This window comes from Natrix helvetica (genome assembly GCF_964273705.1).
Source record: "Natrix helvetica genome assembly, chromosome: 3".
Classification (NCBI taxonomy): Eukaryota; Metazoa; Chordata; class Lepidosauria; order Squamata; family Natricidae; genus Natrix; species Natrix helvetica.
Genome location: NC_138549.1, coordinates 121,395,788 through 121,410,462, shown reverse-complemented (window position 1 = coordinate 121,410,462; position 14,675 = coordinate 121,395,788). Strand labels below are relative to the sequence as shown.

Here is a 14,675-nt window from a genome sequence, read left to right as displayed (position 1 = left end):
AAAATAATATTTACCTAGAGCTATCTTTGGTTGTTGTTGCTTTTTCACTTAAAACTGCTTTGTTTGTTCCAAACAAACCTAGATTAATCTTTAAATTGGGAGGCCGGAGTTTCCCACTCTGCTAGCTTAGAACCAAGTGTTCTCTAGACAATATAATTCTGTAGTGCTTTTATTTAACAAGAAATTTAAAGCTTGGTTTTTATCTTCTAAGAACTGTGTGGACTATTGGAAAGAGAGAGGCATCTTGGGATGGCTTTAATTAGGGTTGGGGGGGCGGGAATCTTATTTTGGCCAGTCATCTCAAAGTCGCTCAAAGGAAACTGGAGAGGGATCAGTACTAAGGGATGCTACGTACTATAGTTCAGATCACATAGATTGGCTCTTCCTGCCTTACAATGTGTTGCCTATAGAGGTTTTTCTACAGAACTAGGTTCAGTCTGAAGTAAGGGCAGTTGCACAGGTGACAGATGCAGTCTTAGCATGCTTCCCATGTGGAGGCAATCGTGCATTCAGATGGCGATGGTGGTTATGCCTGAAGTCATTCATTGGCACAGCTATATGTTTGCATTCTGTGGAATCAGAACTTAGACAAGTTGACCTTATAACCATTATTATATTTGAGCAAGTTAAGTATTAAAACTTCCTGGATAATGAAAGGTTTCAGTCCAATGTTAGGATTATATTAAAACATAGAATATAAAAATAGCTGTGCAATTTAACTACATCCAATCTGCAGTTATAGTAATTAAACCCCAAAGTGCTCACCATCAGACCCATTTGTACTTTTCCTTTGGTTCCACCTATGGATGCAATAAAGCTTTCAGGCTATTTGTAGCTTGGTTAGCCAAGCTTAGTGTAACATGCTCACATTTTATAGTCAGAAGAAATATCATAATACATATGCAGAACAATCTGTAAAATCTCTGTTGCAGAAAATCAGTGATAGATTTATTTAGCCAGTAAAAACATAGAAATATGGTACTTAAAAGGATTCGGTTCATTTCCTAGTCCTTCTTCTCTGCCCCCAGTTAACAATTTACAGTATGTTGGCAAGGAAGTGGAAGACATTTTTATATATCAATAGCAGACTTATATACCACCACATAGTGCTTTATAGTGCTCTCTGGGTGGTTTATGGAGTTAGCATATTGCCCCCAACAATCTGGGTCTTCATTTTACAAATCTCGAAAGGATGGAAGGCTGAATCAATCTTGAGCACTGTCAGGATCAAACTCCAGACCATGGGCAGAATTAACCTGCAATACGGCATTCTAACCACTGTGCTACCAGAACTCTGCATTTATAGTGTGTAATGCATTTATGCACTTGCATTGACTTTTATCCTCAACTGAAGTTGTTTAGATTAGAATACTGTACTGTAAGACAAAGATATATCTATCTGGATCCGTTTCAGTCGGGTTTCAGGCCCGGGTACAGCACGGAGACGGCATTGGTCGCGTTGGTCGATGATCTCTGGTAGGCCTGGGACAGGGGCTGCTCCTCTGTCCTGGTCCTATTAGACCTCTCGGCGGCTTTCGATACCATCGACCATGGTATCCTACTGCGATGACTCGGGGGGGTTGGGAGTGGGGGGCACCGTTTTACGGTGGTTCTCCTCCTACCTGTCGGATCGGTTGCAGTTCGTGTTGACTGGAGGGCAGGGATCGACCCTGAGGTGCGTCACTTGTGGAGTGCCCCAGGGGTCGGTTCTCTCATCCCTCCTGTTCAACATATATATGAAACCGCTGGAATCCGTGGTTTGGGGGCACGGTATCATCAATATGCTGACGATATCCAACTTTTCATCTCTACCCCAAACCACCCAAACGATGCCCTCGATGTGATGTCCCGAAGCCTGGAGGCTGTGCGGATCTGGATGGGGAGGAACAGGCTCAAGCTCAATCCCTCCAAGACTGAGTGGCTGTGGTTTCCGTCATCCCGATTTGTGGATGTTGTCCCATCTTTGATGATGGGGGAGAAATTTTAGCCCCCTCAGAGAGGGCCCGCAATCTGGGAGTCCTCCTGGACATGAGGCTTAGTTTAGAAGAACACCTGACGACCGTGACCAGGGGGGCCTTTTACCAGGTTCACCTGGTACGTCAGTTGCGCCCCTTCGTGGATCGGGATGCTCTATGCACATTCACTTATGCCCTCATCCTTTCTCGCCTGGACTACTGCAATGCTCTCTACATGGGGCTGCCCTTGAAGAGCACTTGGAGGCTTCAGCTGGTCCAGAATGCAGCCGCGCGGGTTGTCATGCGGGAGCTAGGTGCTCCCATGTTACACCCCTTTTAGGCGGCCTGCACTGGTTGCCGGTTGTTTTCCGGATGTGATTCAAGGTGCTAATTATGACCTTTAAAGCGCTCCATGGCTTAGGCCCAGGGTACCTGCGAGACCACCTACTGCCACCAGTAGCCTCCCACCGTCCAGTACGATCCCACAGAGTTGGCTTCCTCAGGGTGCCATCGGCCAGGCAGTGTCGGCTGGCAACCCCCAGGGGGAGAGCCTTCTCTGTGGGAGCGCCTTCCCTCTGGAATGAGCTGCCCCCGGAGCTTCGCATAATCCCTGACCTCCGGTCCTTCCGACGCGCCCTAAAAAGTTGGCTTTTCCAGCAAGCCGGCCGGGCCTGTTAAATTTATCTAATTTTTAAAATATTATTGTTATATTAATTGGGTTTGTTTTTTGGGATACTTATCTAATTTCCTTTTAACTTTTGTGATATGTGTTTTTTAATGTTGTACGCCGCCCTGAGTCCTTTGGGAGAAGGGCGGCATATAAATCCAATAAAACAAACAAAGAAATAAACAAACAAACAATATATTTTGAGTGTTCGTCCATTAGAATACTAAGAAATATAGTTATTTTTCTTTCTCAGGAAAACTCCACATCTCTGGTTCTCAGGGAAGTGTTTCATGAACAATTTGCATTGTTATGTTAATCTCTATTGTGCTAGAATAAATATAAGTTTGTTTGGTGAAATATTTAGGTCTTAAAATGACCAATGCAAATTACAATGGTATTAAAGAGAGGCACTTACAAGCACATATGATATTAAAACAAACATTTTGGTCCTATATCTTCAGTGTTCTCTTTTTCAAGTTAGGTTTTCATAGGTTAGAAAGTTTTACTGTATCATCTTGAATCCAAAACTACATACCGGTAACTTCCTGAATGTGTATGGGAGAAATGGAAAGATAATATGCAGTTAATATATTTGTTTAATTTGCCAGCAATGGCCAAATTCACAGAGATCCTTGCATGGTTGGTAGCAATTACCTTTGAATTTATGTTGATTCTTTTAGCCACAGATCCTGACAAATATTTACAGTACTATGCTTATTCTTTAGATGTCAGATTTGGCGTCAATTATTTTTGATATAGGGATTGGTTAGTTTGCTTGCTGTAAAATCCAGCATTACTGGCGGACAATAGGCATATGTAAGATTAGAACTGGAGCAAAGGTCTGAATTTGGGCTGATTGTATTATGTCCTATTCTACTGTTACATGAGGAGATATGGAGATAGCTTTGGAATCTGGATTTCACAGTTTTGTAGTATGGTCAGTAGCACAATCTGGTGTTATTAATTAGTAGGCATATTAGGATAGGTAGCTGTGTGTAATAGGGCTAGAGATCTGCTCTTCAACATCCAGAAAACCACTAGATGGCAACCACGTTAGTTTTCTATATCTCTTGACTATGTATAGCAGTCCTCCCACATGTAATGGGTCCCACTCCAAAAAATCCAGTTTTGTAGCTATAGCCTGCAAGAAAATGTCTGATGCATTCTCTGAGAGTGATTGTAGTTTAGTTTTTAAGATGCTACAAAACTGCAGTTTTCCCTGCTTTGGCTAAATTGTTATCTATGTAGCAGAGGTGGTATTCAGCAGGTTCTGACCAGTTCTGCAGAACCAGTAGTGGACATTTTGAGTAGTTCAGAGAACTGGTAAATACCACCTCTCACTGGCCCCGCCCCCATCTATTCTCTGCCTCCCGAGTCCCAGCTGATCGGGAGGAAATGGGGATTTTGCAGTAACCTTTCCCTGGAATGGGGAGGGAATGGAGATTTTACAGTATCCTGCCACGCCCACCATGCCATACCCACAGAATGGATGGAAAAATTTTTTTGAATCCCACCACTGCTCTGTAGAAACCATTAAAGATTTAGAAGTAACTGTTTTAGATCATGAAATGATAGATTTCTACGAATTGAAACTTAAAGACTGGCCCATTATTTCTTTTGCATGCTATTTTCACATCAAAAATATGATTTGAAATCTCCAGGAGAGTTGGATTCTCCCCCCCTCCCCCCGCCCTTGCTCTAGATTTTAAAATAATAAAGTTCTCTTATGTCCTGCAGAGAAACAATTTTCTGAAATAAGAAAAAAAAATGTCTGTCATCTGGACTAAATGCATATCCTGTTATTTGGTCTCTCTCTTTTTCTCTCTCTTCCAGTCTGAATACTATTATGAATACACAGCATGTAACAGCCTGGGCTCCAGATGGAGAGTTGCTGTGCCTCACACCCCAGGACTCTGCACTGGCCTGCCAGATCCCATCAAAGGCACAGAATGTTGTAAGTCATGATGTCTGCCACCCAACTTTTTAGTTTGCCACTGATTTCTTTCTTTTGACATTTCAAACCTTATCAGAAGTAGAAACAAAGGTTACTCTACGTCACAAGATACTTTATTTAAGAGCAGGGGCAACACTGTCATTTCAATAGAATTATGTAACCATTTCTTTGCTTGGACATAGTCAGAGGTGAGTTCCTACCAGTTCGAATGGACCCGTGACCATACCGGTTCTATCCTGGGCACCACCATCTTTATTTTCTGTTCTGCACATGGGCAGAACAATCTTTATTGAAAAAATGTAATTTCCCCCGCCCCCTTTTTTTTAATAGTGTGCGCATGCTAATCCCAGAGAGGTTCCAGACATGGGCTCTTTTTTGCAAAAACGCAGGTGTTTTTGCCTTCCTCCAGCCCCCAGAAGCACTCTGTAGGCTTCAGCAGGGCTGGGGGGGAGGCAAAAATGCCCCCGTTTTTGTGAAAAATGAATGAATTGAATTGAATTTGAATTTATTATATTTGTTAGCCGCTCCCTCTCCACGAAGGGACTCGGGGCGGTGTACAATAAATAAAAACACATATTATACAATGGCCTGTTTTCCACCCATTTTTTGGAAAAATGGGGGCATTTTTGCCTTCCCCCAGCCCTGCTGAAGCCTCCAGAGTTTTCCTGGGGGCCAGGGAGGAAAAAACCTTTTTTTCTTAGTTTGTAGGCGCTCCCTTAGCTCCAGCGAGACTGGAGCCCCTCCCCTCCGTCAAAACTTTTCACCACTGTTTTGGTGGGCGTGGCTTGGTGAGGGGCTCAAGTGACTGAGTGTGCATGAGTGATGTCAAGTTGGCCATGCCCACTCAGTCACATGTCCCCCATCTAGCCATGCCCACTGAACTGGTAGTAAAAAAAATTTGAAACCCACCCATGGACGTAGTCTTATTCCCCAATTCCAATAATATTTGAAGATTTGAAAGGGAGAAATTTAAATTTGCAACTGACCTAGACTATCTCTCTGTCATATTTTTCTCCTGACCAGGGATATATCTGAAGAAAAAACATTTCGAGATTTAAAATGTTATGTTCTATACAAGGCAGCTCATCAGTAAAGAATCCTTAAATTGTGACTAAACTATAATTAGGACTACCATGTTAGATATTAATTAATTTGTCCATAATCAAGTAGATCACATATACGTTTAAAAAATTGTAAACTTGTGCATGTACTTCTAAAAATTGATAAAGGCAAATATTATATTAGAAGAGACATTCTATACCCATCCACACAAGAAAATATAAGTTTTACTTAGAAGTATAATTTTGATTTAAATTTAACCATAAAATTGTTCATTTTTATTCCAATGGAACAGAATTACTTATAGCACAATGGGGGCATATGGGACCTAAAAAATTGAAAGCAGTGTATTTGTACATAGCTCTTTTTGTTCTTTCTATTTACATTCCATACATACTGTTATTCCTAGTGTTACTATCAATGTTTAGAAGTAAAGTAATAGTATCTTTAGAAATAATACATCCCGCTTCTAAAAGATAATTATTTCATAAGGTGCCATCAAATTGCTTCAACTGGTCTCCATCTTGAACTATCTATGTAGTAGTAACATAGACCTGCCAAGAATATTCCAGTCATCTGTTTGATCCTTTTCATCTATTTTATCTTTCCCTGTCTTCCCCTTTTTCTATTTCCCTCAATCTTGTCATGCATCATTATTTTTTATAGTCTATTACTCTATCAATCACATGCCTAAAGGGTTTCTGGAGCTAGCCTATTAATGAGCATTAGCCTACTCTGGCATTGTTAACTCTGCATTTTATAAAGTGGGATAGGACATAAATATTTAAGTAACACAAAATATCAGATAGACCTTTCTGCCCATTTTTTGATCATTCAATTGCTCTCTTTTTAAAGTTCCTCGAGAAATGATGTAAAAGGAATTAGGATGTCCAAATTTCCATCTCCATTTAGATAAAGGAATCATCCCCACACTGTTTTCTGTTGTTTTCCTCCTAATTTCAATAAGTTACAGGCAGTCCTCAACTTACAACAGTTCATTTAGTGACTGTTCAAAGTTACCATACAATGGCACTGAAAAAAGTAACATATGATCATGTTTCACAGTTACGACCTCTGCAGCATTCCCATGATCACATGAGCAAAATTCAGAGACTTGGCAACTGGTTCATATTTATGACCTGGTGCAGAATTGTTTTGTTTTCACCTATCCATTCCTGCAAAGTGTGTGTGGAGTGTGTATGTGTGTGCATGTGTGTGTGCGTGTGTGTGTGTGTGTGTGTGTGTAATATGTCTGGAGCTCATGGTGAACATTAAAAAAATCCCCTATCCATACTTTCATTGACATGGTTTACACTCTTTTCTTCTTAAAAGAATATCATGTTTTGTACAGCTACATATGAATGTAGCCTTTTTGGCTTATCTAGCAAATTGTGGTTAAAACATGCCTTGGTGTGATGCTTAAACCTATAATAGGGGAAACAGAAGAAAAGAAGGGTTGAACTGTGTGAACATGAGAATCATTATAGTTTATTCATGCACATGGAAAAAATAACTTGTATTTATATAAAACAAAGTCTTACAGTACAATTTGATATCCACTTTTTAAAAAGGCCCATTGACTTAAAGGAACTTATTTCCTGGTATGGAAACGTTTGGGTGGGTGGGTTGGTCATGTGGAACAGCACTTAGTGTCTTTAATTCTTTGTGGTGTGTGAGAGAAAGAGGGGGGTGGGAGGGAGGGGGATGGGAGGGAGAGGGAGAGTGCTTTATTTCAGTTATGTTTTGGTGCTAGGTATCTAATGAGAACTTGTATGCAAATACAAAATGTAGCTAACAAACATGTGTTTCATTTTATCAAACAAAAAATTAGCCTTGTCAGGTGTTAAACTCAAAGATATTAGAAAGTGTCATCCTATAAAAGTCATGTGCAACAGATTCACTGAAGCTACCTATGTTGGTCTGGATTCATTTTTTTGCCCTGATTTTGTCTTGGTGATTTTCTGTATTTCAGCATTTTCTTGCAAAGCAGGTGAATTCTTGGATATGAAAGATCAGTCTTGCAAGTCATGTGCAGAGGGCACGTATTCTCTTGGGACTGGTGTCAGGTTCGATGAATGGGATGAATTGCCCCATGGATTTGCCAGCATAGCAACCAATTTTGAAATTGATTACAACCTCTTGGAGTCCTTGGGAAACTGCACCAAGTGAGTGAATGTGTTGTTATTAATGCTGGGATATGTCTGTTTTGAAAGTCAGCCTATATGCCAGGCAGTGACCTTAAGGCTGCAGACTCTACAGCTTGACCGCATTTTGAGTAGGAGTATTTATGAAACATTGCAGCTAATTTATCTCTAAGCGTGGGAGCTCAGAATAACATTACCTCCTTTGTACATTACCACCAGTGCTTTGATTCTTCTGCTTTAGATTGAATTTCTAGATTTTGTTCAAACATTAATGCCTTCTTTACTTGATAGTAATAGGTGAAGAAACTGAAAACTGAAGCAAGGTGAGCACCTGCCAGTTCAAAGAAAGACAATGACTGCCCCAAGGTCACCCAGCTAGCTTCATGCCTAGAGTGGGACTGAAACTCATGGTCTCTTGGTTTCTAACCTGGTAATCACTACACCAAATTATCTCTCAGTAGTGATTTACTTTATGCTGTTGAGATGAAAAACTGGTCTAGTAGAATATTTTTTTTCTTGCTACTTCCTTGGCGGCAGTGGAGTGAGGGGTGACAGGGATTTTTTCTACACTTTTTAAATATTTCTTTTTCATTCTTTTTAATATATTTCTGAATTGGGTTGATATATCTATTTAATGTAATTAATAAAATTATAGGAGGGGGGGAACTAGTCCAGGAAATGCTTTAAAGCAGTTGTTTTCAACTTTGTGCCTTCTAAGCATGCAGTCATCTGCATCTACCATACTTCAGAGTGGACAAAGGTTTTCCAATATAATCAATTAAGCAAAAAGAAATGTACCTATATCTCTTTTTCATGACTGTATTACAGTGTACACACACAATCCTGATTCGGTATGCTTTGGCCTTCAGGTGGCTTTATCCATATACGCATATACGGTAGTAGAAATGAGTGTATAGAGCAGTGATGGCGAACCTATGGCACGCGTGCCACAAGTGGCACGCGGAGCCATTTGTCAGGGCATGCGTCAGCTGGCCAGCGCCAATGCACGCGCTGGCCAGCTGAGTTCACCTTTTTAAAAGCTATTTTTCGCCTTCCCCAGGCTCCAGAGGCTTTATAGGAGCCTGGGGAGGGCGAAAAGAGCCTCCCCCGCCCCCCCGGAGGCTTCAGAGATGGTCCCTGAAGCCTCCGGGGGGGGGCGGGGGAGGCTCTTTTCGCCGTCCCCAGGCTCCTATAAAGCCTCTGGAGCCTGGGGAAGGCGAAAAAAGCATGTAAAAATGGGGGTGTCACGCGTTGTGCGCGTATGCGCACTGGGGGGGTGACGCGTTGCATTATGGGTGCGGCACGCCCGCACTCAACCCCCCTGCGCTCCCCCCACTTGTGGCACGCGAGCCAAAAAAGCTTCGCCATCACTGGTATAGAGTATATGCTGTTCATTATCAAATTAGTATAATATCAATATAGCTCAACTACTCTAGGTGTGCAGCTTTTTTGTTACATAACCTTGATTTCAAGACCAAATTAAACTTGATACAAACAAATTACAATTAATCATTCATAAATGTTTTCCTTTTTCTGTGGAAATACAAGATCTGGCATTTGAATGTGTAACTTCTTCAGTCCAAATGTAACTCTCTTGTAATGTCTTGGGAATACCTGTTTGCTGGTGATGTGCAGTAGTACACTCACAACTGCTGGGCTCTTTCTTCTGTTCCAGATCAACATGGATTCCTAAGGGAGATTATATTGCCTCCAACACGGATGAGTGCATAGCTACTCTGATGTACTCTGTTAACCTCAAGCAGTCTGGGACCGTCTCCTTTGACTACATCTACCCAGACAGCAGCATCGTCTTTGAATTCTTTGTATGTTTCTTGCAATTCAATTAAAAGATTCTATCTAGGTTTTGATTATTTTATGTTATGTAAGAGAAATTTTCAATTATGTGCTGCCTTTCAAAAACTAATCACTGTTTTCCAGAATTTGCATTCCATATGATCTGGTATCTCCTCCCAGGTTGAATAAAACTCTTTCTATTTTATTTAAATCAGACACTAAAATTCATGTTCAGTAAACTGTTTGCAGTAATCTGCAGTAATCTGTTAACACCTTCCAGATTTTTTTTTTCTTTTGAAAGCGATAGCTTTGTGTGCTGCTTGAAGGAACAACTTTGTTATTTTGGCACTTCTTTCCATAACTATAATAATGTTAGAACCAAGAAGACTTTCCCAATGTTTATTTCTAATCCAGAATGTGTTGCTGGCATATTCTTCAAAATGCACTTTTGATAACTTTGCAAATCTAAAGTATATTGAAATGCATTTAAGTGTTCTTTTAATTAATATCGGTGGCTCTAGTCTTTTATATTGAAAGTAGCAGTAAAAGGTTCCCCTGGATTAATAAAACGGGGAATTAAAAGATACCAACTCACATGTTACAACCTAAATAAAGTAGTCTAGGTATGCTTGAATCAGTCTGAACACCTTAAGCAGTCTGTATTTTTTTTAGTAATCAAGAAAAACACACTGTATTTCAATGTGCAGCCTTAAATATATACATTTTTAGAGACTGAGCTATGTGCCAAAATGGCAAACAATATTAATTTAATATTAAAGTATGTAAAATGTTACATTATTTCTTAATGTTCTTACACAAGATCTTGGAGAATTGTACATATTCCACAGGATTTTTAGGATTCTTTGAAAGATACAGCAGTTCTAAAAAGTTAGTCATCTTCTGAAATATCATTAGTTGCACAAACGTGTAAAAAGAAGTTTCCAGCTAGCATCAAAAGTAGAGCATATGTTCAAATTGTATAAATCTCTATTCCTATGAACAGAAATGGCACGCTTATCTGCATCTTCATTTATTGTAGGTTCAGAATGACCAGTGTCAACCAACTGTGGAGGATTCTCGATGGATGAGAACTACAGAGAAAGGTTGGGAGAAACACAGTGTAAGTATAGAATGTTTTTAAACTTAAAACTGCAGCAAGCACTAACTTGAGGAAGGAAAAATATACGAACTACTGGGAACTAGCACTGCATTTCAATATCCATATTATCTGAGCATGTTAACTAGATTTTTAATATCTATAGGTGGAACTGAGTCGTGGCAACAATGTCTTGTACTGGAAAACAACAGCTTTCTCTGTTTGGTCCAAAAACCCCAAGCCTGTGTTGGTGAAAAACATTGGAATTACAGGTACGTGTTTTGTCAGTGCATGCACTGAATCTAATGAAATGGTGAGGACCAGGATTATGATAGGCTCAGATAGCTTCTCTGCTCCCCTTGAACAGAGCAAAACTCACCATCTTCTGTTCTCGAAGATGATGATTCAGAGAGCCACGACTCCTTTGAAGACTTCTCCAATCAACCATGTGTATATTCCAAATTTTCTCTCCTCAGAGAATTTTGATGTGGTCAAGGCAGAGTCGCAATTGCAGGTGTATAGTTTTTGCTACAGATTGTGACAGATTGGTGAGGGGACTTGGAAATAGGAGATGGAACTTTATGAGAGGGAGCTTGTTTGAGATTGATTGATTGGTTAATCAATCTGTGTGAAATTAATTAATGGGTCAGAAATGTATTGCCTACCTCTAGTTTAGTTCATAGTGTAAGTTGCTGCTGGTGACGTTCGAAGGATTATTTTGCTTGCTGCAAACATGTTTCCCTTCTTTTTTCCCACGTTCCCTAGGTGTGGCTTATACTTCTGAATGCTTTCCTTGTAAAGCAGGCACCTACACTGCCAAATCTGGTTCTTCCTTCTGTCAGCAATGCCCAGCAAATACTTTTTCTTCCAAAAGAGCTACTTCCTGCCAGCAGTGTGAGCCAGCAAATTACTCAGGTAATACGTTCCATGCCTCAGCCATTTCTTTGATGTGCAGTTGATTTTTTGTACTTGTTAGGCAAGTTATCCCACTTTCCAGCCATAATAGGTTTAGATGTATATATTGTCATCTTACATTGGCCCCTCTTTGCTTTTTAACTTCACTGCACATGCTCTGTACAAACTGAAAATCAGGTATCGTTCTCTTATATTTCTAATCCATTTTTGTCTGTGTTGCCATATCCTTGCCCTAAATTCTACAATATTGCATGCTAGACTTTGTTTCAGCTTCACTTTGTTGGCATTGTCTCATTCAGCAGCAACCACAAAGGTAGGTAGGGAAATGCCTTTTTTTCTAATAAGTTTTCTAACAGTCGAGAGTCACAGAGATCATGACAGTAACGTTACTGGAAAGACTATGACTAGGATTTGAGGCCTTTTTAAATAATTTGAGTGGGGGAGTGTTCTTGGGTTTAACAACAAGAACAAAAAGAAATTATAGCCTTAAAAAAACCTATAATTATTTCTTGTGTTTGAAATATTGTAGAAAATCTTGCTGCTGAATTTTGATAATGTGGTCTTGGGGGAACTACAAAAAAGGAATAAAGAGGCTGCAGGCGAAAATTTACCATACTTGATTTACTAGTTTGTTTCGGCTTCCTCTGGCACTTTTCAAAATTCCAAACTTCAGAAGAAAAAGAAAAAGAATAAAAATTGAAATACTTACTCTGTGCTTTTGCTAACACAAATACTAGGATATACAGTACTGTATTGTTTGAATTCTTCCTGCCATATTGATTAAAAGACAGTAGAAACTTTGTTCAAATCAGAGTCTCCTTTACAATGAATTGGTTCAGCCCTCTTTGAAACCTTGATGACAGAGAATTAGAAATTTAAGAAGAATCCACAATTTTTACAAGCTTGTTTATTTGTACTTATCCTTTTCACTGGCAATTTTGAAAGTTGGAGGAAAGAGACTAGAGAGGGAAAATAGAAGGTTGGCCCTCTAAATTTGGGAGTGCTTTTAAAAAATGCTTGTATTGTATGTTCACTCCACACCATTCCCATTATTTAATGAGATTATAATTCCATACAAAATTCTGCTGTTTTCTATAACTGGTTCCGAAATATGGCATGGTAGCCCTAAGAGACGTCTATATGGAAGCATGCTGGGTCTTTTTTTAGATGTGGCAGATTCTTGAAAAAGGATAGCAGATTCAGTGTGAGCTAACGTATTGTAGGAATGAGAGGTAAAGCTATGTAAAGACATGCGTAGAAATTACCATGATCTCAGTGGCTGTTATCTTGGAAGCCTACAAGCTCACCTAATTAGCAGAACCAGATGCAGGAATAAAGGAAAGGTGATGCACAGTCTGTTATCTTTAGCTCATTAATTCACCAGAGCAAAGGCATGAGGTAACCTTGGCCTGAATGGTATTCTTGATTCTCTAGGGAAGATTTGGGGGAGTGAACCTGTTATAGCAATGTGTTGTTGCTCTGTGCTTTGCTTGTAAAAACTTTATAAAAGCCAAATAAACTCTGCGAGAGGCAGACAGATATTTTGGACACAAACTGCTTGATGGATTTCTGAAACCTACAACGTATGCCTGTATGGAATAATTTAATCCATGAGGCAAATAATCTGAAATCTAAGATCAAGGATATATAGCCTCAACCTCATCCCTTTAATTATTCCTGAGCAATAGCTAGGCTGACTGGGTATAATAATGGTAATCAAAGAACATGTGAAGACTGAGAAAATCTGCCTTATTCTCAAACGTATTGTTGTTGATGATGATGCCACATTAATCCACCAGTGACTTGAAATAACTATCATTAATGTTATGATTGAAGGATACACACACACATGCGCGCGCACACAAACACACACACACACACACAAATATATATAGTTTTATAATTTTTGATAGCTTATTGCTGAAAATGTTTCTGAGTCTCTCATGTCTGCATGGATTTAACTACTGTTTCTTTTGCAATAAAGAACCAGGTTCTTCTTCTTGCAAGACTCGCCCAGCCTGTACAGATAAGGATTATTTTTATACCCATACTACCTGTGATGCAAATGGGCAGGTATGCAACCTCTAAAATTCCATACAGTAGTGGGATGTTGGTTTGGGGGGGGGGGGCTTTTGAAGCACAGCCTTGATGGTTAGCATTATTCGAAATATTTTTGTTGTAAAGTGTCATATGCATATAAATAAGGTAGGGAATAGCAAGCATTTCCTTGAGGATACAATAATCAGAACGATTACCAAGACCTAAAATAGATAAGGATTGGTTCACACATCCCACATAGCCAGTGTTTATTTAGCTTTAAGGAGAGTCAAAGTATTTGTTACCTGTTCCACGAGTATTGAATCTGGAACTTCAAAGGACTGGGCGGGCCACCTAAAATTCTTGGAGGTAGCAAACAAAATCGCTTCTCTCTGTGTAGCTGGGTTGAATTATGTTATCTGAGAAAAGGGGGAAATGATTACATATATGTAGGAAGGAAGGATTATTACTGGTGTGAACAGTAATCATGATGAATGATATATTTTTTAAAATTTAATTTATTAAATACAATACAATACAATAATACAATATTGTATTGTATTTAATAAATCAAATAGAACCAAATGCCATTTTGATCATGGCTCTGCCACTTTTTGGGTTTTGCTTATAGGTTTTGGCAGACAAGTCCCAGTTAAAGCTAAGTTCAGTCTATGGTCCTTTTTTCCTTCATACATATTTGTATTTTTGTATATATTTGGGGAAATAGTACATTATAAGGAAAATTGTGAAAATTGTTCTCATCTTAGCAACATTGGAAGTTATAGTTCAACAACTTCTAGAGTGCTGTAAGCTGTATGCATTGCATACTGTAGATGTATGATATCTTGCTTTTTGTATAATTTGGACTTCAACTTCCACTAGCCACAGTTACCATGGTAGGGTAGAACAAGAAGCAATGGGTGGAAACTAATCAAGGAGAGAAGCAACTTAGAACTGAGGAGAAATTTCCTGACAGTTAGAACAATTAATCAGTGGAACAGCTTGCCTCCAGAAGTTGTGAATGCCCCAACACTGGAAGTCTTTAAGAAGATAT

At 39.5% G+C, this 14,675-nt stretch overlaps 1 protein-coding gene across 3 annotated transcripts in view; it reads left to right on the top strand.

The window, feature by feature from the left end:
* ELAPOR1 (endosome-lysosome associated apoptosis and autophagy regulator 1) overlaps positions 1-14,675 on the top strand; it is a 68,545-nt gene that overhangs the window by 34,415 nt on the left and 19,455 nt on the right. For all 3 annotated transcript variants that reach the window (XR_014174894.1, XM_081947051.1, XM_081947050.1), the window contains exons 2-8: positions 4,456-4,576; positions 7,608-7,800; positions 9,455-9,602; positions 10,613-10,693; positions 10,836-10,941; positions 11,435-11,584; positions 13,569-13,657. Coding sequence is in view for 2 of the 3 variants with exons in the window: in XM_081947051.1 (XP_081803177.1) it covers positions 4,456-4,576; positions 7,608-7,800; positions 9,455-9,602; positions 10,613-10,693; positions 10,836-10,941; positions 11,435-11,584; positions 13,569-13,657 (888 nt within the window). In the remaining variant the exon portion in view is untranslated. The remainder of the gene's footprint in view (positions 1-4,455; positions 4,577-7,607; positions 7,801-9,454; positions 9,603-10,612; positions 10,694-10,835; positions 10,942-11,434; positions 11,585-13,568; positions 13,658-14,675) is intronic.